Genomic DNA, 25,688 nt, shown 5'->3' with positions numbered 1-25,688 from the left:
ATTTTGGGGGGGGGGGGGGGGGAGCAGGGTGCTGCGCATCCCACCCACCCACCCTCGCCGTGGGGGGGTGCAGGAGGCCCCCGCACGGCCGGGTGCCCGCGGTGGGGAGGGCGGAGCGCTCCGGCGGGGAGGGCCCGGGGGGGGGAAGGCGTTCCCGGCCGGCCGGGTGCCGGGGAAGCAGTTCCGCCGCTTCCTGCGCCGGGCGGGCGGTGAGTGCGGGGCGGCCGGAGGGGACGGGGATGGGCGCGGGGACGAGACCCGGGGGTGGCCGGTGCTGCGCGGGTACCCCGGTGCTTGTCCCGGTGTCCTTATGGCTGCTCGGCTGTTCCCAGTTGCTGCTCGGGGGTCCCCAGGGCTGTTTGGGGTGTCCCCAGTGTTGCTCAGGGGTCCCCATTGCTGCCAGGGTGCCCCCAGTGCTGCTAAGGGGTCCCCATCGCTGTCCGGGGGTCCCCAGTTGCTGCTCAGGGGTCCCCAGGGCTGCCAGGGTGCCCCCAGTGCTGCTCAAGGGTCCCCAGTGCTGTCCGGGTGCCCCCAGTGCTGCTAAGGGGTCCCCATCGCTGTCCGGGGGTCCCCAGTTGCTGCTCAGGGGTCCCCAGGGCTGCCAGGGTGCCCCCAGTGCTGCTCAAGGGTCCCCAGTGCTGTTTGGGGTGCCCCCAATGCTGCTCAGGGGTCCCCATCGCTGTCCGGGTGCCCCCAATGCTGCTAAGGGGTCCCCATCGCTGTCCGGGGGTCCCCAGTTGCTGCTCAGGGGTCCCCAGGGCTGCCAGGGTGCCCCCAGTGCTGCTCAGGGGTCCCCATTGCTGCCCAGGGATCCCCAGTTGCTGCTCAAGGGTCCCCAGTGCTGTTTGGGGTGTCCCCAGTGTTGCTCAGGGGTCCCCAGTGCTGCTCAGCATGTCCCCAGTGTTGCTCAAGGGTCAGCAATGCTGCCGAAGTGCCCCCATTGCTGCTCAGGGGTCCCCAATGGTGCTAAGGAGTCCCCATTGCTGCCCGGGGGTCCCCAGCTGCTGCTCCGGGTGTCCCCAGCGCTGCTCAGGGGTCCCCAATGCTGCCAGGGTTCCCCCCAGTGCTGCTTGGCGGTCCCCAGTGCTGTTCAGGGCATCCCCCGTGCTGCTCGTGGTGTCCCCAGTGTCGCTCAAGGGTGCCCAGTGCTGTCTGGGGGTCTCCGTTGCTGCTTGGGGTGCCCCCAATGCTGCTCAGGAGTCCCCAGTGCTGCCAGGGTGTCCCCATTTTTGCCCCTCGCTGACCCCATCTCTCCGCAGGCAGCACAGCTGCAGGCAGCGATGCCCGTGGAGCCCCTGATCTGCGCCGACACAGCCACGCGGTGAGTCCTGACCCCCGAGGGGATGGTGGGCAGCGGGGTGCTGCGACCGCCATCCCCAGGCGAGTCCCTCTTGGGTGCCACATGCTGTCCCCTGGCCCTGTGGGGGACACGTGTCCTATCGCTGACACCGTCCCCATCGCGTCCCCGGGACGGTGGCACGTGTCCCTGCAGGGTGAGCTCTGTGCTTAACCGGGATGTGAAGCAGTTTGGGAAGAAGTACATGTTCGACACGAACGAGGAGACGTGCTGGAACTCAGACCAGGTGGGGGGATGAGGATGGGGGAAGACGGAAGGGTGGGACGGGAGCCGTGCATGGGGGACGGGAGCCATGCACATGACGAACGCCCCGCTCTCGCCACTGTGACGGAGCCCTGGTGTCATTCCTGCCTTCAGGGCACGTGCCAATGGGTCACCCTGGATTTCCCTCGCACCGTCAAGGTCTCGCAGGTCCACATCCAGTTCCAGGGGGGATTCTCTAGCCGGCTGTGCACGCTGGAAGGTAAGGAGCTGGTTTGGGGGGCACGGGGGTCCCTCTGCCTCAGTTTACCCACACCTGGATCCCACAGCTGTTTGTTGTGAGGCCCAGAGGTATTTGTTTGCTGTTCCCGAAACCCAAGAGGGGCTGAGGCTGTGGGCTGGTGCAGAGAGGGGTGAATACCAAGGACCTGGAGTTCTCCAGGACACTTTGGGTGCAGATGGGAACCTGGTCCTTTAGATGGACCACTGCTCCCAGTCCTGCAGCAGAGCCAAGGCAGGGAAGATTTTGGGGCAGCCAAGGCCGTGGCAGCCGTTGGTGTCTCCCCCATCACTTGAGCCTCCACACGGCTGCCTCCACCTTTGCCCTCCGCAGGCTGCAGAGCAGGTGAAGAACTGGTGAAAATATCCGACCTGTACCCCGAGGACATCAACGCCATGCAGATATCCTTTGCCACGCCACGGGCTAGGTCGAACGGCTTGGCGGGTGGGCTCAGAGCCACCCGCGGCTGTGGAGGGGTGGGGGGGGCGATGGTGGAGCTGCAATTTAAACAACAGACCTGTTGGGTTGCTTGTTGACACTTTGCTCCCACTAAAGCAACTCAGCGGAGCTGGAGCAAATCCGGACATCGCCGGCTGCAGTGCACCAGGGTGCAAGCCCCACGTGGGCCCCCCCGGAGCAGGTGTCCAAAATGTCATGGTATCCCCCTGCCTATTTTTCTCCTTTACGGGCCCCGCACAGATTCCAGGTGGAGGAGACGGTGCTGGATAAGCTGAAGATCACCTTTGAGAACAGCACTGACTTCTTCGGGAGGATCGTGGTGTACCACCTCGGGGTGCTGGGGGAGAGGCTCTAGGGCAGCGGCGAGGTACAGCGTGGGGGGCTGCTCCCCCATCGCCCATGTTCCCCCACAGGGACTCTGCTGCATAGGGGGAAACGGGACAGCAAATCCTGCCAGCAGGGACCTGCTGCCCCCAATTCCACCCCAAGGCGCTGAGAGGGGACCCCCGCCCCACGGGATGGCAGTGACAGAGGGACACCAGTGCAGAGATCCATGTGCTGGACTTCCAAGCCTTTGGTGGGACACAGCTTGTGTAACCAGCTGAATAAAAGGTGTCCCAGCTCCTTCCCGGCTGCTCCTTGGGCAAGTGCCACCCTGGAACGGAGCCCTCCAGGGTTTGCCATGGCAAAGCCAGTGCGTGGCTTGAGCAGGAGAGAGGAGAAGTGCCCCCTCCATGTGCTGTGGGCTCTGGCTGTCTCTCACCTTTGCTAACCACCCCTGAACTTCTTGGAGTGGCTGTTTGTGGCCTTACAGGGCTCCACAGCGTGCCAACTCTCGGCCGGGGCTGTGCCGTGTCCCTGGCTGGCAGGGTGATGCTTCCTGCAGGGTTTTGCTCCTGCCTATGGATATTTCCCTGGCTGGTTATAGCGCTGAGCGCAGGGAGGGCTTGGCAAGATTATGGGTGTAAGATGGAGCTTCCCTCTTCAAAGAGGCAGCTCTGGAGAGGGCACTGGGGGGATGCAGGCCTTGAAGAGGTTGGTTGGCCCAGTTCCCCTCCCAGTTCCCCAGCAGCTGCTGCTGGGATCGGGGACTGGCAGCTGTGACAGGCCGAGGCAATGGACAGAACTCCACACGGCTGCTTTAGAGTTTACTTCCAATAATGCAATACCTGAATGCGCACACGGATGAAGCAGCCGAGCCCGGACAGCGCAGAAATGCAGCTGCCGTGAGAAACGAATGTCCCGGCATGCGAGGCACTGTGGCCGTGCCACCCTCCAGGAGAGGCATAGATCCAGTGAGGGCAGGCAGTTCCCGACTTTCTCCACACGCTCCTTGCTCGAAGCATCGTGCTGCTGCCCGTTTTGGGATGGCTGGGTGAGGCCACGTTGGTCCCAGAAGAGAGCCCTGTGTCAGCCAGGAGAAGCGCTGGTGCTGCAGCAGTGCAGTGTGAGCCACCACGTCACTCTACCTCCTTGTTCTGAAATAGCTTGAGGATGTGATTTTCAATAACCTGTTGGACTAACGGAGGGGAGAGAAGTGAAACCCAGGGTAGCCAAGCCTGTGAGAAGCCAGTGCTGCTGTGGGCAGGACCTGGTCACCATTTTGCTCCCATTTTCCAGTGGGAGGCTGGAAAACCCCCGTCTCTAGGGGACATCTCCCCTCTCCCATCCCTAACTCCAACATAGCTCTGGTTTGGGAGCAGGAGCAAGGGGAACAGGACCCATCTTGATTTCTCTGGCTTAGTTTCTTTATGTGGCAGAGCAGGGAGCTGTGGTGGAAGGTCAAAGAAAGCCCCAAGCAGGGCTGGAAGCTGGGAATTGCCTGGAGGCTTTTTGGGGAGGGAAGGCAGAGGTCCCTGCCAGACATGGAGGGGACACTTGCCTTTCTTGTATCCCAGGGCCACGGCCAGATCCATCGGGGTGTAGCCAGAATCTGCCTCCATCGTCAGGTCTGCGCCGCGAGCTGCAAGCAGGCAGTGGAGATCAGGGCACGGCACTTCTCTGCCGACGTGGCATCCCCTCCGGGTCAGGCACAGGGCAAGGGGACCCCAAAAAAGGTGCCCGTCCTGGCTGGGCAGCCCCCCGTGGCTGGAGGGCTGCTCAGTTTCTCCCCCAAGGCGTGTCATGCTCTGTCCCCAAGGCGGTTACCAACGAGCAGAGATTTGAGGCCAAGGACTAAGTGCAGATCTTCCCCGTTACCTAGTAGGGCCTCGACACACTTGACGTGATTGCCGCGCACGGCGTAGAGCAGAGGAGTGCCGCCGTTCTGCAGGGAAAGGGAAGGAGCTGTGTCATTGTTGGCTTCACACAGGGCCGTGCTCATGCAGCTCCTGCTTCGCGTGGAAGGTCCCCGACCCGCTGGGATCCCCTTTCTGCCCTGTCCCAGCTCTGGGCTGGGTGTTTTCTCGCAGACCGGCTCTGCACAGGTTTTATTCTCTGTATGCCATACAGTAACTTTTAAATTGCATAATTTTAAAGACAACCTTAAGTTCTGAGCGCTGTTTCCTTGTGGCTAGTAACATCACCAGTGTGAACAACTGAGGAAACCATTTAAAATTATTATCCAGATCAATTTCTCAAAACAACTGCATGAGCAGGCAAACGAGTGCTGTGAGCCTGGGAAGCATCTAGGAGAAAAGCATTGCTGCTAACTCAGCCCAGAACGATGTGAACTCACTGCTGCTTTTTAAAAGGAGCTTTGCAGAGCCCCATCCGGGGCTAGGTGTCGCTCCCAGCGCTGGCGTGATCCCTGCAGCGGCAGCCTGCACCCAGCGGCACTCACCCAGTCGTAGATGTTGATGTCCACGTTCCTCTCCAGCAGCATGATAACGATGTCGGTGTAGCCACCCATGCTGGCCAGGGACAGGGCGCTCTCCCGCTCCTTCGCCAGCGCGTGGGGGTCAGCGCCCTGGGGACGGCACAGGCATTAGCTCCGACGGGTGAAGGAGCCCTGCTGAGACCTGGGGCACTCAGTACAGGCTGGGTACCCCAGGGGGGCTGATCATGGAGCCAGGTCCCGACAGCCTCATGGGGCAGAGATGGCTTACGCGTTCCCAGTGACCTCTCCTTTACCAAAATCCTTACCGGGCATATTTTAATCATAACCAAACATCTTGGGTGAGGACTTAAAAGCCCTTCTGCAGTGTCAGTAAACTAAGCGTGATGGTTCCTGTTACTCGGCCCTTTTTCCCATCACTACTAGCAGTGCTACCAGCCCTGTCTAAATGCCTGTACAGTATCCACCGTCTCTTTTGTTACTGATTTACCTAGAAAACCTCCCTGTCTTCCAAGGCCTGCCAGCCACAGACCTCTCCTGGATTTAATTATAGCCTTTATCAATGTCTCACCTCATTTATTTTGGGTTCTGTTTCCCTCTGGTAATGCATTGCAATTTTGCTGCTAATACAGTAACAGAGCCAGAGTTTGGCCAGCGCTTGTAGCGTGAGCATTCGCTGATCACCGGACACATGTGGATGTGGGACTGAGCTTTGGGGAGCAGCTTGATCCAGACTGCAGGGGGATCTGGTTCCTGCTCATCCCCCGACAGTCCTCGACTGCAAGCCTGACACTCAAGGACGATGCAGCAATGAGTTCATTAACTGCAACGATACCTCAGCGAGCACATTTGCTGGCAGATTACAGGGCCCAAGTGATAAGCCTGATCTCAAATTACCAATAAGCAGATATTTAATTACAAACAGTTATTGCTAACCGTGAGATAAGGCTCTTCATGCTCCTGACTTAGCTCACAGCCCAATAGGGAGTAGCATCCGACAGCGTCTGAGCCATTAGCTCTGCAAACGTGTCTTGTTTGGTGCCATGGGAAAGATCAGCTGAGATGGTACCAGGATGGTGCTGGACAATTTGGCAGCCACCGGGGTTGGAGATGGGACATCTCCTGTTAACGAGGTGCTGTGTGAGTGTGGCCTTACCCATTCCAGCAGGTGACGGACCATTTCGATCTCTCCGAAGGCTGCAGCCCAGATCAGCGGTGTGAAACCTCTCTCATCAGGTTTATTTACCAAGTTCTCGCCTGCACAAACATGGATGAGACATTGTAAATAGGAAGGGCAAAGCCCTCTCTGCTCCCTGTCCTCCCAGTAAACCCAGCAAAGGCTGTAAAACTAAGCTGTGGGTTTATCAGAGAGTACTGTGACCTGGCAGGACTCTGCATGATCTGGGGTGAGAACCCAAAGAGACACGTACCTTTCCGAAGATGCTCCTTCAGCTGGCTGAGCTCACCTTGGGCAGCAAGCTGGTGGATGGACAATGCTGGGGGGATAGAAAGAATTCACCCATCAGGACAAAATGTTTCCCCAGCTCAGCAACCACCATCTGCAAGTGGGTCCCTGCAAGCCTGACGAGGTGGTAACTGGCCAGCCCCCATCTAAGCCCCCAAAAGCCCGATGTGTAACACCCTTCTGCTGCTCAGCAGTGGGGACAGCCAGCCACGGCAAGTGCTGAGAGCAACAGCACTGGAGGGAGCAGCCTGAGAGACTGCCCCAGTGGACACTGAACAGCATGGCAGCAGGAGACAGAGGCTCCAGCCCCGCTGTCTCTCTGTTCCCCCTACAACCCATACGCATCTGCGTCTGAGATGCGCAGCCCTGCTCTGCCCAGCGGTACTCACTGTCCAGCGTGGCTGGGAGGGCTGAGACCTCATTGCCTCGCTGCCTGTTCGTCAGCGTGTTCGTGTGCTTCAGGGGAAAACCTGTTCCAGAGAGAGGACAGAGTCAGGGCACGTCTCCTCTGTGCACAGGGAGGAACGACACTGACTTGAGGCCAAGAGCATCATGAAAGCTCGGGTCGCATGCGATTTATCTGAAGCTGTTCCCTCCTGTCCCTGGCAAAAACTGAGTCCTGCAAAAAAGGAGTTATTCCCTTGCAAGTAAAGAGCCTGGAGGCTGAGGTTTGACCAGTGCACAGGGACCAACAGCTGAGCAGGGAAGATAAAACAGCCCGAACAGCTGCCCAAGGAGGGGCAGAGTCCATCTGGGGCACCGCGGGAGGCAGGGATCTGGCATTAATGACATAATTGCACACGATATACTGCAGAGGACAGCCTGGGGGATGCACTCAAGTTCATCCTCATATTTCCTCCCCTTGAAGATCTCCACTTGGAAATCTCAATTTGTTTTCAACAAGCGATTCGTAGTTTAATTAGGAAAGTATATGAAAAGAGTTTGCCATCTCCAGTTCCACTGCATGGAGCTGCAGTGACCTCTCACTGCTGGCACAAGTCATCACCAGGGTCTGGGTTTGGACTTGGCCCTGCCACATTGTGGGAGGGAGTGGCAGCAGAAAAAGACTTTTTTTCTAGCTGCCTTTGTGGGATGAGAGATCCAGATGACCTCTCCCATGCCTGTCTCCCACTGAGGCTGCACCTGAGCATCTGTGAGCACCAGGCTCTGCATCACTCACTGTCAAGGGCCAAGAGCTCGGTGCTCCTCTGCCTGTCCATCGAGGCAGTCGAGGGTTTCAGGAGAGCGTCTCTCCCACCTACAAAACAAGGGCAGCTATTAGGGACCTCAGTTCTGCTTGTTGGGGAGCAGGCTGGGCTCCACAAACAACACGAGACCCAACCAGCATGGCAAGCACCCCGCATGCACCCCAATCCCCAGGACGGAGGGCACGTTGATCCCAGTTTACAGGGGGACAGACGCTGCAGGATCCCGGGTTCGTGCATGCCCCATCTTGGCTCCCACCGCCCCGTCACCCCCAGCACTCACCTTCCCCGCGGTCCAAGCGTGCCGTGTCCTGGTTCGGCCGCAGACATCCCGGGGGAACACGGCTGTCCCCCGTCCCCCTGCTCGCAGCCAGCTCCTCTGCGGCTGCTGCTCCCTCCGCTCCGTTTTCATCTTCTTTTGGCACCTCCCGGGCGTCCCCGTCATTTGGGGGGGTCTCCACAAGACGAGCGACTGCCGCTTCACCTTCCATGGGACAGCTGCCACACAACAAGGCGTTAGAAAGGGGGGGGAAAAAAAGTGGGGAGGGGACAGCGGGGTGAGGGGGAAGCACCAAACTCCTCGTTGCCGGCAAGCGCAATTTTTGGGGGTCCCCTCCTTGTCCTTTCCGACCAGACTCCCCACAAAACCTCCGGTTGTGGAAGCATCGCGAAGATGTACCGGGACCATCACCGACCACGGTCGCTGAGCGGACCGAGCCAGGGTGGGTCGGAGGGACCCCCCCCCCCAAAAAAAACACCCCAACCCCCACACAGCCCCCCCGTTCTCCCCGGCCACCCCACTCCCACCTCCAGCCATCCCTGCCCTCTGGGCTGACCGGTGGGCCCCGCGTCCCGGCTCAGACCGGGTCACCGTTCCCCGGTGAAGAGTCTGGGCTCACCCCCGGTATCCTCCGGTGCAGGGCCCCCCCACCTCGGCCCCGTTCCCGGTTCCCGGTTCCCGCCTCCCGTCCCGGCACTTCCCCTTCCTCCGGCCTCAACCAGGGCGGCCTGGCAAGGCCCAGCCGGGCTAGGGGAGGGGAAAGGGGGGAAGGGGAAGGCTGCCTGAGGGGAATGGGGGGCACAGTGGGGGGACACACACCTCCCCCCCCCCCCAGCTCCACCTGCTGGAGGCCGGGCGAGGCGGAAAGCCTGGAGTTAAAGCGACAGGCCCTTTCCGTGGGACGGGGACACGGCGTGGAGGTGGTCGTGGGGCAGCAGGTCCTCACTGATCATGGCGGGGGGGGGGGGGGGAAGGAGGACGGGCGAGCCCCCTCTCCCCAAATTTGTCCCTCGTCCCTCGACGTCCCGCTCCCGCCTGAGCGGCTCCGGCAACGCAGGTCCTGGGGGTGGGAGGGCTCCGGTCCCACACACCCACGGAGGGGCTGTGAGGGGACAAGTGGCCGATGGTGTGTGTGGGGGGGTGTCCCCGGGGGGGGGGGGGGGGGGACGGGACCCGGGACCCCTGGAACGCTCAGCCGGTGCTGGGGGTCTGAGGCGGAACGGTGGCGTAGGGGCGGTGTTTCCAGCCGGGAGCGTTTGCGGAGCGGGGTGAGGCGCCGCCGCTGTTTCCAGCCGGGGCAGTTTTGGCGGGCGCCGGCGGAAGCGGAAGAGGCGGTGGGGCGGGATGGAGGAGCCCGAGATGCAGCTGAAGGTGAAGAAAGGTGGGAGCTGGGCCGGGACCGGCGGGGGTGGTCGGGGAAACGGCGGCTCGGTGGGGGCCGGCAGCCGCGGGATCGGTCGCCGCAGGGCTCTGAGGGTCTGAATTGGCCGGTGGCGACAGGACGCTGGGTGTCGTGAGAGGGCGCGGGCGCGACAGCGGCCCTGCGGGTCGTGAGAGAGAAAGGTACGACGGCGGCGGGGCGAGTTGCGACAAGGTGGGTGGTGGCAGGGCACCGCAGTGACAGCAGGGCCCGGAAAGGCACCGCGGGGTTAGTCACGATGGGGAACTGGAGGTCGTGACAGGGTAGGGGATGACCTGCCCCGACAGTTCGGGACTGGTGGAGCCCCTGTGGGTGTCGTCGTCCCCGGCCCCTCGGAGCCTGGCCCTGCTGTGGGGAGCTGCCCTGTGTCCTCCTCTCCTGACTTGTCCCCTCTTTACCTGCCCCGCTGCGAGGGTCTGTGGAATTACTCGTGTCAGGACGGACAGACAGCAGCCGTGTCTGTCCCAGGTAGGTATAATTATTCCTGTGAAGTTTTGCATTCATTCCCATTTGTATTCTGAAGGCTCGGTGTGTCTGCCGGTGTTACAGAACTGGGGTATGTGAGCAGCTGTCACTGAAACAGAAGCTCTGAAGGGAGGAGGAGGAGAGAATCCTTATCCTTAAAATAGAAAATTATGCAGAAGCTGAAAGGTGCTCCTCTTCAGCCTGGTGAAAACGCTGCCTGATTCGGCCCCTCACTGTGAACAATGAAACCATCTCTGATTTTTATGTCTCTTAATTATTAAGAGCTGTCGGTGTTCTCCTTGCAAACCTGGAGGGAAAGAGAGATCAGAGCTGCGGTGTAGCTGTGCAAACCACCAGCTGAAAAGGTGTTCCTGTGTGGAGGGTAGTCCGGATGGAGGTTGGGCCGGCATGAGAGGGCTGAAGGGAGGGGAAGCAGCTCAGCAGGCAGCTCAGAACGGCACCAAAGCTTCCCGAGCCCTGGTCTGCAGCCACCGTCTCTCCTCCAGGGACATTTTTAGGATGTCACTTGGGGGAAGTGTCTGGAGGGGAGGAACAGAAGGACCCTACAGCGGGGGGTGGCTGACACACAGGAGAGCTCGGGGCTCTGAGCAGAGACGAATCTGAGCAGCTGGTACAGAGATAGGGAACCTCCAGACCGGGAGGTGCCGACACTCCCAGATGGATGGGGTGGCTGCGAGCACAGGAGTGGGAGCCAGGCTTCTGCTGGGCTCTGCTCGTCTCCTGGCCCACTCCAAGCTGGTCAGAAAGGGCCCAATGATGGGCATAACCCAAGTGGTCCCTGAAACCAGAACAACCAGAGCTCGAAGGGGACTGTGGAGGTGGTGACATCTCAGGCTGGTCTGTCTGTGGCTGGAGGCAAGCTCATCGCTGGCTGCAGATGCTGTTATGGGGAGAGTGGAAACAGAACTGCCTGTTTAGTGGGATTTTGCTTTCACATCCTTGTCAACAGACTAGTTATAAAAAAATATGTGGGGTTTTGCTCTGGTCTCTCCATAGTTGTGTTGGGGATGGGACCAGCGCTCCAGGGCAGCCTTTCTAATCCTGCTGTTAACCCTGTTGCTCCCTGCTTTCCATAACTCTGTTGTTTTTCTTGTTGCAGTTACGGACAAATTCACAGAGAGCATGTACGTCCTGGCCAATGAGCCCTCTGTGGCACTGTACCGGCTGCAGGAACACGTGCGGAGATCCCTTCCAGAGCTCGCACAGCACAAGGTGAGTCGTGCTTTGCTTTGGACTTCAGAGCTGCGACACAGTTGGGCACAAAACGTTTTCCTGACTTGGCATGTCATCCCTGTTTCACCTCCCTGGGAGCGGGAAGGAGGGAGGAAATAGGCTATCGGGGCGCAAGGTGCTGCGGGACCCCGGCTCGGTCTGAACTGGAGGGGATAGGGGGACGTTGCAAATTTACCTGCAGACCTGAGGAAAAAAGCTGGAGAGTCCGACCCCAACCCCACGCTCATACGGCTGGACTCGTGTGTGGAGACAAAGAAAAATGATTAGTCTCTTTTGTACAAGAAGGAGGGAGATGTTAAATCTTATTACCCCTGCCTATGCTGTGAGATTTTTATTTCCTACATAAAATAAAGGGGAGGGTGAGAGGAGGGAAGGGGGAGCGCGAAGAAACAAGTGCGAAGAGCCCGCATGAGGGAAAGCAGGATAATGAATCGCATCTCACAGCTGTGTTCCTACTTTCCTCCAGAGCACGGAGCACAGACACTTTAATGCCAGCCTTGTTGTCCTTCTCCCTCTTCTGCCAGTCATGATTCATTAGGAGTGATGTCTCATGAATAGATTACTGCTTCATGTCTATGCTAATGCACTGTCAGGCCCCATTTTTCACCTTTGCTTTACAGCCCTGGTTTCCAAATTAACCTGGATTGTGACACTTTATTATTCAATTATTTATTAACGTTTTATATACGTGTCTGTGTGCAATGGTAGGCATATAGAGATGTATATGTATGTATAGCACATGCTGATGTGATTGCATCACTGGCATGCAGGAGACAGGTTTGTAATATTATTCCTGAGCTGTCACTTGCTTTCATTTAATCAAGATAGTCCCAGTTTCGGAGAATGTGTCCTGAACAAAAGGAAATTGAGCAAATTGTATGACAAGTCATGCAGAGGGAAGAGATCAGTTTCCATCACTGAACAGTACATAACGGGGATGAGGGCGAGGGGCAGTGCGGAAGCACTAATGGAAGTGACAGCTGAGCGAAGGCACTGGACACAGAGCATGTTGTTAGGCAGCAGAGTTTATGCTGGGCAAGATCTCTGAAAACCTTTGATTCTCTCATTTTCCCTGCTCGGCATGCTCATCGTGGTTATCCACAGTGTTCTGTGACCTCTCTGGCTCATCTAAGTTCATTTCCTAGCTGCAGCCATCCAAGACAATTCTCTTTTGTAGCCAAAATTGCTGCTGTTTTCCACTTTGTTCCTATGAGAAAGGAGGTCATGCTGTCCTGTGGATGCCAGCAACAAATACAAGGACCCTGTGTCCCCCCTGTGACTGCAGCCATCACAAGCATCAAATACATTTGGTCTTTGATGCTTTCATGTTGAGCCTTGCAACCTCCCTCCTGCCCTGGCCGCTAGCCCCAGTTGGGGCAGCGGTGGCCTTTGTACACGAGGAAGAGTTCTCTGTGCTCCCTGCAGTAACGGTGCAAGTCAGGACAAAGGTGAACCGACCACGCAGTGCCCTTTGCCCCAGGGCACTGCCCCAGTGCCACCCCAGTGCCTGTTTGCCTCTTTAGTGTTTGAAAACATTTCCTGATGCTTGCTCAGCAGTGCCGCTGTTTACGTCCATTTCTTTTTGCCCACTGCTTGGGCGCTTCCAGCTTCTTAACTGGTTTTCTGGTTAGTGACTGTGTGTTTAATGGTGCACTGATGTGGCAAGAGCTAGGAGAAAATGGAAAGAAAATTATTTGTGGCAGCTGGAACAACAGCAGATCCAGAGCTGCTGCTAGTGACTTTTCCTCCAGCCTTGTCAGCTCCTGAGTTCATTTTGTTCCAAGGCTGCAGCATCGTGTTTGGGAACATGCTCTCCTCCCTGCTGGTAACCAGTCCCTGGTAGGAATTGAGAGACTTAAACATAGCTCCATTAGGCCAATGTCCTGACTATGCTGCCAGGCTGCCAGTAGTGGGCTTGTGGCCAGGTTCTTTCCATTGTTCTTGATCCCACTCTCATTTTATCCCAGTTTCAGGCATTCCTGTTTGCAGTGAACAGGCTGGGCCTGTCAAGCCCTTGAGCCCAGGCAGCCAAACCCCAGGAGAGAGGGGTGCGCTCAGGGCCCTGACAGAGCCATCGTCACAGCAGAGCATTCAGTTAGATGGGGATGGATATTTTGGGTGGCTCTGCCAGAGCCCATCGGCTTTGTGGTTAGAGACTGGAACAGGAGGGTGTCAGCGGGCTGTGCACCATGAAAACGCTGTCAGGTTTCATCTAAATCAGAGCAAAGGCATTAAAGTGAGGTGGTTTTAATTCTTCAGAACAGAAAAGAAGAAAAAGAAACATTCTGTGTGGATCTGTTTTCAGGTAAATTAGTCCCAAGACATAAGTAATGTATAATGGAAACAGGATTTATTGGCGGTTTCCAGCTTTCCTTCAGCCATGCAGCAGCTCCATCTCTGGCTGGCTGAGTTCTCCTGAGATGCAGCCTTTGAAATTCCCAGGGGATTAAACCTAGGAAAAATTGGGAGGGAGGGGGCTGGGAGAAAAGTTTCTGCAAGGAGAAGGTCACCTCCATGCCTCTACAACAAGCAACTTTGTATGATTTGATAAAACAATAATCTTAATACCTTCCTCACCATCTCAAACTCTCCAAGCTGATTTACCACCTCCCAGATAAGATACAGCGTGATGCAAGGCCCTCACTGCCTCTGCGCGTTGTAGCTGCGCTGCTAAGCCCTGCTCCACCCAGAGCAGCCTTTCTGGATTTCGCCTGGTCTTTTGAGAACTTACATCTCCTCATTAATTTACTTCCAAGCAACAGTAATATATGATTAGTGCTATTGTATATTAATAGCTGGCTTTAGTTCTTAAACTGCATCCAAGGGCATGTCCTGGGAATTTCAAGAAAGGACATCAAGAAAAGATTAAGAAGTGAGGAGCTCTAGGGAAGGGCTCTTGTTCCTAATTAAGGGCATGAAAATCCCAGGAAGTGGTGGGAATGCTGGGAACAGACATCACTGGCTCTGATACTGGGAAATGATTAAAATCTACTGGTGCTCGGAAACAGCAGGACCACAGGCAAGTGGCTGTGACACATACGACTGAGTCAGTGCCATGTCGGGGTCTAAAACGTTGTTAAAGATCATCTGGCACCTCTTGGAGAGAGCGGAGTGAGGAGCTGCAGGCAAGTTTCTGCCTCTTTTGCAGCTGCCTCTGCATGCGAAGCTTGTTCCCAGCAACAGATACAGTTGTGTAAAACGCGGTTGGACTCTGGGATGAGCTCAGTCTCTGCGGGGTTGTGAGTCCTGGGTCGAAGGACCCTCTCCTGCAGAGAACTGCCTAGAGCATTGCATGTAGAGGCTTGTTTCTTTTGTAGTTTAAAGCTATGTGGTCAAGTGTCCTGATGTAGAGGAGGCTTTGAACAGCAGAAGTGATTTTGGATGCCATCCAAGCTCCTACCCGACCTCCTTCACTCACAGAAAGAGCCCCTTTCCTCTGGCTTGTAACAAGACCCAGCAGAATAGACTGGAAAATTAGGTCCCATGAGAATATATTTTAAAGAGTGCCCGAACTACTTAAGGACTTTTGAAAGAGTTTTCTATTGAGCTACACCTCTGAATTCAGCTGCGCTTTCATTGTGATTTGTGTATTTGTTTGGTTTTCCCTTTCCTTGGAGCTACAGCGTACAATTATGTCCCATGCCAGAACTGGCTGCATGCAGTGCTGCTTGAGTTTGTGTGGAGTTTACAGTGCTCCTTCCAGCTCGTGAAAGGAAAGGCACAGTGCTGACTGCTCCTTGGGATCAGATGCCAGAGCGGACTGGAGGACAGGGATGCTTGTGGCTGCGAAAACATTTATGAATGGCAGGTCTAATGAAACGAGAACTTTCCGTGCTGTGAAAGAAACTTTTACCTGGTTTTGCATGAAGGACTAAGGAACGAACTCTGCAGGAGCTGCGTTAGTTCAGATCCTGGCTGCCTGCTGGGCCGGACACACTGGGAGATCTGAGTACTCTGAAACATCCAGCTGGTCTGTTGCACTCAGCGCAGTCACTGGTTGCTAGCAGCCTGACTGACCGTGGCTCTCGGCTGACTCGTGGCCTAAAACATCTAAAAACAAGGGGAATTTTGCCAGAGTATCCAAAGTGTTGGCCTGAACTAGTAGCCTTTCCAGAAATACACAAAATAAATGTTTCTTTTAAATGCTAGTGCGTGGCACCCGGAGCCCGGAGTGCGTCACAGGCTGTCAAGCGGGAGACGGAATCCAAATGCAATTTCCAGTGAAAAGCAGCCAGAGCCCTTGTTTGGGCAGGGCTGGCAGAGCATATTGCTGTGGGCTGCGCTGCTGCATCTGTCCAGTGCATGCCTAATGATGCCGCCTTCTTTTCTCTTCTCTTTCAGTCTGACATGCAGAGCTGGGAGGAGCAAAGCCAGGGAGCCATCTACACAGTGGAGTATGCCTGCAGGTACAAGATACTCCTCCGAGCAGGAGGGTTGTGTTTGCAGGCGGAGGTGTTGTGGTAGGAACAAAGCAGAGGCTGCCTGCGCTTCCCTGACGCCTCCCTGGTGTAAGTCAGGGAGAGAGCTTAGTCAGGGTGGGGGTGTGAGGGTACGAGACAGTGCTCTCTGAACCGTTACCATGAATCTCAGGGGCTTCACTTTGATAAGTGTGTCAGCTCTTCTCCGGTTCTGTGTGCAGTGCAGACCTGCTGCTCTCCTGCAGTAAATCCACCCACCAGCTAGCTAGTGTGTGTGAAGATGCATAAAGTTGAGGTTCCTTATTAACAGTCCTTTCTGTCAGGGTGCGTGTGCTCTAAAACCACGAAGCCTTTGGAAATACTAACCAGTCCTCCCTCTCCCTCCACCCCTCTCTCTTCTTTCAGTGCCATAAAGAACATGACTGACAGCAGCGTGTACTTCAAGAGCATTGACAGCCTGCTCAAACATGCCATAGCCATGAAGGATCAGCTGAATGCTGCTCAGGGCCGCAGGTAGCAAGGGGATGTGACACTGCCTATTTATCTGAGTGACCGTTCTGGCTGGCAGAGGCTTTGGTGATGTAATGCAGCCCAGTGCAAATACGCCAAGCAGTTGTCTCGGTAATATGATTCTAGACTATTATTTGAAAGAGCATGCTGCTTGCCTTCCAGTGATCTTCTGGCTTTCTTTACTGGGAAGGAAATAATCTTGTTTACCAAAGGGTAACTGGAAAATAATTTATTTCCTTATTTAAAAAAGGACGTTTGGTTGTGTAATACATTAAATCTTTCTTGTGTCAAAGGCATTTGGAGTAAGATGATGCTACTGAGATGGAGTAGGTGAGAGGCTGCATTTGGTGCTGATCTCTCATGTATGTGGCTCTTTTGGGGCAGAGTCCCACAGAGACAAGTGGTAGCAGAACGATGATACATTTTTGTATGTTTGCAGCTGAACTACAGCTACTAAAATATCTTCCAGCAGATCGTCTGAGTCTAGTGTGTCTCTCCTGAGAACAGTGTTAGTATTGGAGTCTGGGTAGGAGTGAGAAAATTCCCAAATGCTCATCCCTGATAAAACTACCACAGCGAACTGAGAGCCTCTGTCTCTGCAGAATGACTCTGCCATAGACACTTCTGGTTCAGGTTTTGTATTTTCCCAGTTGCCCCCATAGCAGGGTCACACTCTGTGCAGCATTTTTAGTGGTTTTTGCTGTGGTGCGGCTGTGAAGATTGCTGTCTTGATGCCCCCCAGGGGCTGGTGTGTGCTGTTCCATAGTCTGCGCAGCATGCTGAAAGGTGTGCTTGTCTAAGCTGCGTTCCTGCTGCAAGCAGTGAGATTTTATTTGAGGGAGCCCCTGGTTCTTTATATTCTTATGGCTGCTGGTGTCCTGCCTGCCTGGTGGACGTGACTGTCTCTTTCTTTTTACAGCACTGTTGCCCCACAAGCCAAGAATCCTCCAGCCAGTTCCTGATTTCTGACAAGACTGGCCGTTTTCTGCTGCCTTCTCCAGCCCAGCTCTATGTTCTTCAGCCATGGGGAGGAGTGAGAAACCATCTGCTCAATCTGTGAAGCTGCACAGAGGCCTCTGCCTGCCTCTCCATTCCCAGTAACAAGGTGCTGCACCTGAGCAGGCAAATCCTGCCACTGGATTTGCCTTTGGGGGGTGCTTTGGGGAGCAGTTGTCCCTTTCCACAGCACTCTGCAAAAGAGAAATTGGGTGGTTCTGCATTTGTCCTTTCCAGTTCTTTTCGATGGCACACTGCTATGAGGCATTTTTCTCTCTACCTCTTGGCCACAGAAATATCTCAGAAAAACTAGGTCTTGCTTTCAGTATTTTGTAGATGACTGTGTAAAGATGTAATGTAGGCACACTTCAGCTTTGTTCAGGAGGCATTCTGCAAGGAGAGCTTTTCGTGTGTGTGCCAGGGAGTTGCTGAATTTGGTTTTAGTGAGAACAATAATAAAAAGGAAAAACAAGAAAGTTCTGTCTAAAACCTTCCCCTGTTGCTCACCTCGGGCTGGGGGGTCTTGGAGCCTGCTGGCTCTGTGTGTTTCAAAGGGCATGGAGCAAAACAAAGACATGCAGAGTTGGAGCCTTTCAAGTGAAAAAAGAAACTGTCCTCCTCTTCAAAAAAACCAACAAAAAAAGGACTTTCTTCATCCCCTGTCAAGCAGTGGGAAACAGAGCTGTACGCACAGCTTTGGAGGTCACTTTAAAAAGGATGCAGCTTCAGTGGTAATCTCTCCTGGAACCAGCAGTTCTGTTCTGCTGAAGAATTTACCAAGGATGCAGGGATCAAAGCAGTGCTAAGCTCAGTTTCCAAAGAAATTGCACTGTGCTCAGGATAACAGGTGTCTTTCAGGATAATAGCACGGGAGGTGAGAGGGAATCTGAATCGGTGGCCCTCTTTCACTCCCTGAAATGCTTTACTGGTTGCTGAATGATAAGGAATTGGGGAAGAACCAAGTGTTCTGCTGCTCTGGACCTGGGCAGGGTTGACAGAGCGTGGGGCTGCGAGTAACCAGCAAGGTGTTTGTCGGCACAGGGACAGAGTGAGCTAAACCTGCTTGTGTTTCACAGAAGCAGCTGCTGCCTTTAGTACTTGTGCTTTCTGCCCTGCATACAGCAGAGGACTGGCAGTGCCAATGCAAACGCCTTCCTGGACCTCAGCCTCCACAATTGGCACTCTTCTGGTGGCACCCAAGGAATCCCCAGAGAGGTTCCTCTACCACTGAGCAAAGCCAGGATGCTGGGGCTGCCCCAGCGCAGCCCCTTTCCCTGCTAAGACCCTGCTTAGCTAGCTGTGTCCTGCTCAGAGGGTGGACGTGCTGGTGAACAAGCAGCAGGCTCTCTGCCACCCCAAACCCACCCTCTGCAGCTTGCAGACCGCTCTGGCTCCATCTCACTTGTTGCTCCTCCATCACCTACCTCGGTTTCTTACACCTGCCTGGCTACGTGCTGTGAGGAAGGCATGCTGGGTCGGTTGTATGAACTGTCTCGGTGTAGTGCTGGCTCCTGGGGATGGAGGAGGGAGGAAGGAGGCAGGGGAAGAGCAGGGAGGTACAGACAGCCAGAGAGATCAGTTGGAATCTGCTGGAGAAAGAGGGTAGGTCTGCTTATGGAGAAGGTCCGCTTGCTTCTTCTCACCCATGTGTTCTGCTTCCTTCACTGCAGTTGGGACAGCTGTGGGGGTCCTGCATGGGTCGCTGCCAGCCGCTGCCCTGTCAACGCGGTCCTGGTTCATGGGGTGGCAAGTGCCAGCAGCGTCGCGGGTGGCAGGAGCGGCTGGGGGCTCAAGGCAGGCGGCCGAGGGCTTTTGGCTTTGAGTGGAGGTGGCATCTCCTCAGTAAAAGAAGCAAAGAGCGTGAGGCAGTGGCTGCACGAACCCCCAGGCAGGAGGGCAGAGGGTGGAAAAACAGCCATCCCCCTGCTCTGGTGAGACATGACCTATATTAAGCTCTAAATAGAGATGCAAATCTCGGCCCTGGTGCCTGCAGCTCCCCTGGGACGAGACGGGGAGAAAAGGTCCCGCTTCCACTCACACCAGAGTCGAGTCCTTGCCCGAGGCTCCAGGTTTGCGTGACAGCACGTTCCTCATCTCCTGCGTGACGCCGTTCCAGGGCTTGCTCTGTGCCTGCAGCAGGCCTGACTCTGCCGACAGCGTCCTGTGCGTTCGGGGCAGGTTGTAGCTCTCCTTCTCGGAGCGAAGCCCAGGGCTACCCGAGGAGGTGAGGTTGCTGCTGGCTGGAGAGCCCAGCTGGGATTTGCGCTCCAGGAAAGGAGGGAAGGAAAATTCCCGGTGGATCTCGGGCCGGGGCCGGGGCGTAGCCACATTTTTGTTGTTCAGATCGCTGGTGGAGGATTCGCCTTGTTGGGCAGAGTCGTTCTCGTACAGGGTGTGAGAGACCTCGGAGCGGGTGCGGCGTGAAACCTGGGAAGCCCGTACCAAGGCGTGCGTCACTGTGATCAGCAGGACGATGATGCCGGAGGAGAGAATACAAGCGCTGGCAATGCCGGCCTCCAGTTCAAACAGCAGCAGCATGTAGATGGCGAGAGCTGGAAGGAGAGAAGAGTGCAGAACGTCTTGAGGAACCAGAAGGACTAAAGCGATGCATTTGACCTGCAAAATTCAGGCCAGAGGAGCCCTCGTGAGGGCTGGTCACTGAGAACAGAAAGTTAGCGCTACAGGAATGAGTGGCAAAGTCATTTGCAAACCAAACCTGATGCTGAAGTAGAAACTCAGCAGCTCACAAGCACTCAGCAACCAGTGCAAGATGTGTGGTCTGGGCTGAAAACACCCGGTCCCTACTGGGCTGTGCTGGTGAGAAATGAGCACTTGCCTGTTAGGTAGACTGAGACCCCACAGCAGAACAAGCCGATGGCAGTGTGGCGAACCGTCCGGCTGTCCAGAAGGAACCAGTCTGCCCTGCAAAACAGATGAGAAAACTACAGGTCTGCGTAGTCTCCTGGCCCTGGTCTTGGCACAGGAAAAACGCTGATGCTCTGGCCCCTGCTGAGAAACTGAAACGCTGGGTTTTGCATAGAGGAGAGGTTCAGAGCCAGGTCACAAGCCCAAGGACCTCTGCTGAATTGGGGTTTCCCCCAGGCTGCTGCATTGCACAGCTCTGGGCTGCGTTCTTCCCACTCTGGAACAGAAGATTTTCACTTGAAATTTCAAACTTTTCCTGCCTGGCTCCTCTGCTTCAGAAACCAGATGGGGGCAGGGGCTCAGGAGAGACAAATGGCTGGAGGCTTTTTGCGGGTGATTCCCCCCTGTTCAGCAAACCCTGAAGAGCAAGTAAGGAACAAAACTGAGGCGTGTCAAGCCCATCTCCCCCTTAAAGAATGACAAATAAAGTGCTGGGGCGTTGAATTAAGCAAGGCCAGGTTCTCTCTTCGCCCTTGGGATTGGATTTCTGTGCTCAGCTCAGATTGCAAGCCTTTTGTCTGAAGGGGGCTTGGTACTTGAATTGTGCTTAAAACACATGAAAAGACCAGCTCCTTTCCAGCAGGGTCTTTGTTTCCCACCCAGCACCGATCCCTGTGCCTGCTGCCTGCGCTTTCCATGGGCATGCTTTCCACCGAGCCACTGACAGCTCTGCCTGGGTGTCTCCAGAGCCAGATTGACCTGGCAAAACTCAGTCCTCGCTGGGCTTCGGAGGCTTCTGTCACCAGAGGATGGCTCTGCTAATTGGGAGAGCGGGATGTGGTCGTTAGGGGATGCAGCGTAGTGTGGCCGGGGTGGAGGTTGGCAGACGGGGGTGCCAGGCGACTCGGCAGGGTTGGAAACATGAGTGCTCGGAAAGATGCTGGCAGGACTGCGATGCTGGGAAGCCACAAATAGTCCCTTGAAACAACTGGGGGTGCACGAGGCCTCGCTGGTCCCGCTGACCATCTCCAAAAAAATCCCAGGGAGCTGTTTGGAAACATGCCCTGGCTTGGAAGGACCAGCTGAAGGGGCAGCAGCGCAACTGTCCTCCTGGTAGGACCAGCCCTTGTGTTGCTCCTCCACAGCAGCCAGCATCTTCGACCCCATGGGGTGAATTCGGCAGCCAAGGATGCTCTGCCCTGGCCCCCTCCCCTCCTCCCAGGCTTGTCGTAGCCCCTCGGCCGTTGGGGAGCCTACAGCCAGGAGCCGTTAATAGACCCTGGACCCGCTCCCGCTCCTCCTCGCTGCTGGCGGGGAAGAGCAGCCGCTTTGTTTTATTAATTACCTGAGTTGAGGGGGATTAGCGGGGAGGAGAAGGACTTTGTTTGGAGCTGGCTCGGACTATTGAGCGCAGCGCTGAGAAGCGGAGCGGTAATTCAGTGTGACAGGCCCAACGTGGGAAAGGTCCCTGGGACGTGAGCGGGTCCCCTAATGAAACCGGCGCCCAGTGGGGCCAGGCCAGCTCGGCCGTGAGGAGACAGCAGCTAATGGCATCCCACATCGCAGGGGAGAGGGGCTGCGTCCTGCCGGCACCTCCTGCCCGGGAGCAGCCTGCAGACCAGCATCCCCGTGTCCCGAGAACCAGCTCTTTTCCTCCCAAACACGAGTGTAACCCTCAGCTTGCAGTTGGGGAAACTGAGGCACAGACAGACCAAGTGATCTGCTTGTGATCCCAAGCAGAGGGACACCGACCCAGGGCTCCCAATGCCTCGTATCGCCTACAGCAAAGCCAAAAGCAGCCTCTCGCTTCGCTGGGGGCTCTGGAGCAGAGCACAGAAATATTATTTCAAATCTAATTGTTTGGGAACAGCTTCCCTGCTTGGCGAGACGTGCCAGCGGGGTCCCCAGCCATGTAGCCATGCTTGCTCTGTCCTGTAAGCCCTTGAACAAGCCGCTGCTGTTGGAGTACGGGCTGTCCTGCAGCCAGCACGCTCCGTCTCTCTACCTGTGACTTTGCATCTGGCTGCCTGATTAGTGCTGCTCCTGTTTCACACTCAGGATTTTCCAAGTTGAACCTCGCAACTCTGAAATGGAGCATTTTACAGCCCAAATCAATACCACAATTTACAGCTGATGGGGAATTTTCTGCTGTAACAGTTTTCCAGCAGAACTTCAGCTCCCACAGAAAGTCAAGTTTGCTACGGGAACTTTGTGTTTTGCAGAAATCTTTTGCTCTCCTTCGTTAATGAGCATGCTAAGCATCAGCTTCGCTTGGAAGCTGCTGAGAGGAGATGCTGCCACTTGCTGGAGTGCCTCCAGCCGTCGCGCTCCATGCAGAGCATGAGGCATTGATGGGTTTGTCTAATTAGGGACAAAAGTAACTGTTGAAACATTATCATTTCCTTTAAATGAGTTTTGACTTGCTTAAGTCAGAGTTGGTCCCAAAAGGGTCCTGTGGGCACCATTGCATGAGCTACATGGAGGGACCTCCGCGTACGGACCAGTTTCCACCAAGATGCTTTCAAATCTGATTTTTCACAAGTTGTTTTTTTCTTTTAACCCAGGAGCGGAGCTGGTGCTGGGCCGGGCCAGCGTGGGCAGAAGAGCCACCAATCCAGGCCAGGTCTCCGCTGAGGAAGGAGAGGGGAATTGCTTTGGAAACGTTTTGCAAGTGTAAATGTGCTGGTAATGATTAAGTCAACACATGTCTATGGTTAATGATCCCAGGCCTGCGGTCATTTTGGTGCTGCACAAGTGGCCTGTGCGATCGCTCCGGCAGTGACCCAAAGAGCCCAGCTCTCCCGCTGCAAAGGGACAAATCTTGGATGCTCCTGGACATCGTGGCCGGGCCCGGCACATCTTCCCTGCCTTGGCCCTAGAGCTGAACTGGTCTTGCTGGCTGGTGTGACCCCACGTGCTCCTATAAGCCCGGAGAGGGACCCTAACACACTCATTGGGTTTACACAGGGATGTTATCAGGGAAACTAAATCGCGTGTATTAGCGCAGCCAGGTGGACGGGCTGCTATAAACTTGCTCCTAGTTGGTAACAGTCGCTAAGCACAGCTACACCCCAAAATTAAGGGGCATATTTACAGCCCTGGTATCAGCCAGAGATAACCCTGTTTCCAGGGCAGGCACTGCAGAGGTGAGTTTTGTGATATCCAAAGTGCTCAGCGAGTGCTGGCAGCATCTTTCGCTCCCCACAACCCCCTTTCGCAGGGGCAGTGACTAGGGGGGGTGGAGGGGGGAGCTGAGCAAAGGCCAGATCTTGGGGTGCAGGAGGGTCCCCCACGCCGCAGAGACAGGTGCCCTGTGACAGGTCCCCTCACCCTCCTCGCACCCCTCGTTCCCCAAATCCCATCCGCACCCCTCCAGCACCCTCCGTCCCCTGCCGACCTCCTTCTCCCCCAGCCCCCTCGCCGCCCCCCAACCTTCCGGTACCCAAGACCCCTCTGAGCCTCCCCTACACCCCGGCGGGCTCCCAGAGCATCCCGGTAGCCCCCCGCTTTAACCCTCCCGGACCTCCCAAGCCCTGGTATATCCCCCCACATCCCCATACACCCCCTCAAACCCCCATGGCTCTCACCGGTCGGGCCCCGGTTGCCCCCGGCACAGTTCGGTGCTGAAGTAGCCGTGGAGGAGGCAGAGGAGGAGGCAGCTCACGTTGAGCACCAGGCAGAGAGCGGCCAGCACGGCCGATACCGGCAGTAACACGGCGGCCGCCGGCTCCGGCAGAGCCCCTCGACCTGGACCGACACCGGTACCGGTACCGGTACTGGCCCGCCCTGACGGCAACTGGAAGATGAGGCTGGAAGCGAGCAGGGCCATGGCGGCGGCCAACGTACCGAAGAGCAGCAGTACCGTCAGGGCCCGTTGCGGGTAGGCGGCAGGCATGGCGGACCCGGTACCGGCACCGGGAATCGGGGAAGCACCGGCAACCCAAAGGGGGTTACCGGCTCCTCGCCGCTAAAGTTGCGTTCTCTCCGCCCTCCCAGTGCACCCGGGATGGGGAACCGGGAACCGGTCCCGGGAGCGGGAACCGGTACACGGGAACCCGGTACACGGGAACCGGCACCGGGAACCGGCACCGTCCTTCGGGGGGCGGTGGAGCTGCGGCCCCACCGGCCGTGAACCTCCCTCCCTGTGTCCGTTACCCGACCGGGGCGGGTCGGGGCGGGCCGGTCCTGCCTCCCGGTACGGCCCCTCGCCGCGGGGGCTGTAACCGAGCGGCTCCCCCCGGGACCGGGAACCCCCCCCCAACCCACCCCGGGGAGGGTGCTCCGCCCAGCGGCCTCCCGCCGACGGGACCCCCTTCGGGCCGGTGGGGGCTTTATGGGGAGGGGGATGAGGATGGGGGGAGCAGGAGCGGGGGGCTTTGAAGGGTCCGTCCAAGGCTGGGATGGACGGACAGAGGGACGGACGGGTGCTGCGGTTGCTCCCAGGGGTGCATCCCGGTGCCTCGCTCCGTCCTCCCCGTTCCCAGCGCCAGCCCCGGCTTTCCTGCTCCAAATACCGGGATCAACCCCGCCAAGGGAACCCCGGCCTCAGTGCAGATGAAGCCGGAGCGAACTGGGATGAGGGTGGTGAGAAGGGGACACCGCGGTGGCCTAATCCTGCTTCCCCCACCCCGGGGGGGAGAAGCACGTTTGGCCTCCGCCTGGTGCGGGAGCATCCTCGGCGGGTCAGGAGCGAGCACCCAAAAATGTTCTCGGTCCCGCAAGGCTGAGAAAGGACCCACGAGGTGCTGCCCTGCCGTCAGCCGCCGGCCCATGGGGCCGGCCCAACTTTCCTGTGTCTTATAAATATCCTGGGAAGCAGAAGTGCCTTTTCTCCTGGGATCTGCCCTGCCAGCGGGTCCCCCCTGGGAATCAGGGAGGATTTGAGGAGGATTAATTCAGGAAAATTTACTCTACAGGTCACCCGTTACCTTGGGAAAGACCCTGCGCCTTGGGAGCAGTGGGGAAACTGAGGCAGAGTTTCCCCTCTCAAACCTACACACTGCCCCGGCGCAGTATTTTCCCCTGCGTATGAGAGAAGGGGATATCGGGATCGGGCCTTTCCGTCCACATCCCGGGCGCCCTGCCAGGACCAGGCCAGGGGACCGGCTGCGACGTTGACTCCTCCAGCCCGGTGTCATCAGCGCCTGGGCCCGTGCCCAAGCCTGGCTGTGGGATCCGGACGGGGTGACCTTTCCGTCTGGCAGAGGAGCGTTGCCCGCCGCGGAGCTGCCGGTCTTCCCGTCCCGCGTGGGTGGTTCCCACTGGCACCCTCCGCTCCGGCCGGAGCCGCGCGGGACACGGGTTATTTTGAAAGCTGGTGTGTTGGCCTTGGCAGGCACCGTGGGTTTGGCTCCCGGCTCTTTTCCAGCCCCGTTCGTGTTTTTGACTGGGGGGGGGGATGTCAGTTCCCGGGCCTGTGTCGCTGGCGCTTGGCCCGAAGTCCCCAAACCAATTCCCGATGACGGTGTCTCTGTCCCTTCGCCGTGGCTGGGAGAGTGACGGGGCCCAGCCGTGTCCTACGGGCTGCGTCACTCGGGGTGCAGAGCGCTGGGGGGCTCAACCCAGGGCACCCAGCAGCTCAGGCTCCCCCAAAATCCCAAGATTTTGGGGCAGGAAGGGCCTCAAGAGGGAGCTCAAAGCTTTCAAGCTGCCGACCTGGAGCTTACAGGGAACAGCCAGGCAGAGCCCAGCCTGGGCACCCCCCTGACCCGGGGGGGTCCCCCTGCACCCAAAAAGG

The 25,688-nt window shown here is 56.9% G+C and overlaps 4 protein-coding genes across 11 annotated transcripts; 2 read left to right on the top strand and 2 right to left on the bottom strand.

Annotated features, from left to right (window-relative positions):
- Positions 1 to 170: 170 nt before the first annotated feature.
- Positions 171 to 2,921, top strand: NR2C2AP (nuclear receptor 2C2 associated protein). The gene is made up of 6 exons (XM_049808817.1): positions 171 to 209; positions 1,260 to 1,321; positions 1,493 to 1,583; positions 1,715 to 1,820; positions 2,172 to 2,240; positions 2,537 to 2,921. The coding sequence occupies exons 2-6, from the start codon at positions 1,281 to 1,283 to the stop codon at positions 2,650 to 2,652; spliced, it is 423 nt and encodes a 140-aa protein (XP_049664774.1). The 5' UTR covers positions 171 to 209; positions 1,260 to 1,280; the 3' UTR covers positions 2,653 to 2,921.
- A 93-nt stretch (positions 2,922 to 3,014) lies between these two features.
- On the bottom strand, positions 3,015 to 9,120 carry RFXANK (regulatory factor X associated ankyrin containing protein). Of its 3 annotated transcripts, none has more exons than XM_049808816.1 (10): positions 8,865 to 9,120; positions 8,027 to 8,241; positions 7,719 to 7,796; positions 6,928 to 7,008; positions 6,504 to 6,569; positions 6,230 to 6,330; positions 5,080 to 5,205; positions 4,497 to 4,563; positions 4,180 to 4,260; positions 3,015 to 3,816 (listed from the first exon to the last, which is right to left on the bottom strand). In XM_049808816.1, the coding sequence occupies exons 2-10, from the start codon at positions 8,232 to 8,234 to the stop codon at positions 3,758 to 3,760; spliced, it is 867 nt and encodes a 288-aa protein (XP_049664773.1). In that variant the 5' UTR covers positions 8,235 to 8,241; positions 8,865 to 9,120; the 3' UTR covers positions 3,015 to 3,757. The 3 variants fall into 3 exon arrangements, with proteins under 3 accessions (XP_049664773.1, XP_049664772.1, XP_049664771.1); XM_049808815.1 differs by lacking the exon at positions 8,865 to 9,120 and adding an exon at positions 8,580 to 8,845; XM_049808814.1 differs by lacking the exon at positions 8,865 to 9,120 and adding an exon at positions 8,643 to 8,845.
- A 170-nt stretch (positions 9,121 to 9,290) lies between these two features.
- On the top strand, positions 9,291 to 23,503 carry BORCS8 (BLOC-1 related complex subunit 8). 6 transcript variants are annotated; one of them, XR_007507038.1, is made up of 7 exons: positions 9,351 to 9,394; positions 9,857 to 9,911; positions 11,029 to 11,141; positions 15,504 to 15,568; positions 15,986 to 16,093; positions 17,010 to 17,195; positions 22,516 to 23,503. XR_007507038.1 is itself a non-coding variant. In XM_049808450.1 (6 exons), exons 1-6 carry the CDS (start codon positions 9,368 to 9,370, stop codon positions 17,050 to 17,052), a joined length of 411 nt encoding a protein of 136 aa, XP_049664407.1. In that variant the 5' UTR covers positions 9,351 to 9,367; the 3' UTR covers positions 17,053 to 17,562. The 6 variants fall into 6 exon arrangements, 5 of the variants coding, with proteins under 5 accessions (XP_049664409.1, XP_049664407.1, XP_049664408.1 ...); XM_049808450.1 differs by lacking the exon at positions 22,516 to 23,503 and having other exon boundaries at positions 17,010 to 17,562; XM_049808451.1 differs by lacking the exon at positions 22,516 to 23,503 and having other exon boundaries at positions 9,353 to 9,394; positions 9,881 to 9,911; positions 17,010 to 17,562.
- Positions 17,669 to 24,209, bottom strand: TMEM221 (transmembrane protein 221). Its single transcript, XM_049808449.1, has 3 exons — positions 23,539 to 24,209; positions 19,923 to 20,008; positions 17,669 to 19,638 (listed from the first exon to the last, which is right to left on the bottom strand). Exons 1-3 carry the CDS (start codon positions 23,844 to 23,846, stop codon positions 19,121 to 19,123), a joined length of 912 nt encoding a protein of 303 aa, XP_049664406.1. The 5' UTR covers positions 23,847 to 24,209; the 3' UTR covers positions 17,669 to 19,120.
- Positions 24,210 to 25,688: the final 1,479 nt, after the last annotated feature.

Source organism: Accipiter gentilis, chromosome 8 (assembly GCF_929443795.1).
Source record: "Accipiter gentilis chromosome 8, bAccGen1.1, whole genome shotgun sequence".
NCBI lineage: Eukaryota > Metazoa > Chordata > Aves > Accipitriformes > Accipitridae > Astur > Astur gentilis.
This window is presented reverse-complemented; position numbering and strand designations above follow the sequence as displayed.

Coding starts and splice junctions, on each gene's coding strand:
- RFXANK (XM_049808816.1), bottom strand. CDS start 8,234: ATGGAAGGTGAAGCGGCAGTCGCTCGTCTTGTGGAGACCCCCCCAAAT. Junction 7,797..8,026: donor ACGCTTGGACCGCGGGGAAG/GTGAGTGCTGGG, acceptor CTTGTTTTGTAG/GTGGGAGAGACGCTCTCCTG. Junction 6,570..6,927: donor CCTCCCAGCCACGCTGGACA/GTGAGTACCGCT, acceptor CTATCCCCCCAG/CATTGTCCATCCACCAGCTT.
- BORCS8 (XM_049808450.1), top strand. CDS start 9,368: ATGGAGGAGCCCGAGATGCAGCTGAAG. Junction 15,569..15,985: donor ACAGTGGAGTATGCCTGCAG/GTACAAGATACT, acceptor CTCTTCTTTCAG/TGCCATAAAGAACATGACTG. Junction 16,094..17,009: donor AATGCTGCTCAGGGCCGCAG/GTAGCAAGGGGA, acceptor TTCTTTTTACAG/CACTGTTGCCCCACAAGCCA.
- TMEM221 (XM_049808449.1), bottom strand. CDS start 23,846: ATGCCTGCCGCCTACCCGCAACGGGCCCTGACGGTACTGCTGCTCTTC. Junction 20,009..23,538: donor GGGCAACCGGGGCCCGACCG/GTGAGAGCCATG, acceptor TCTGTTTTGCAG/GGCAGACTGGTTCCTTCTGG. Junction 19,639..19,922: donor GGTCTCAGTCTACCTAACAG/GCAAGTGCTCAT, acceptor CTCTCCTTCCAG/CTCTCGCCATCTACATGCTG.
- NR2C2AP (XM_049808817.1), top strand. CDS start 1,281: ATGCCCGTGGAGCCCCTGATCTGCGCCGACACAGCCACGCG. Junction 1,322..1,492: donor TGCGCCGACACAGCCACGCG/GTGAGTCCTGAC, acceptor GTGTCCCTGCAG/GGTGAGCTCTGTGCTTAACC. Junction 2,241..2,536: donor GGACATCAACGCCATGCAGA/TATCCTTTGCCA, acceptor GGGCCCCGCACA/GATTCCAGGTGGAGGAGACG.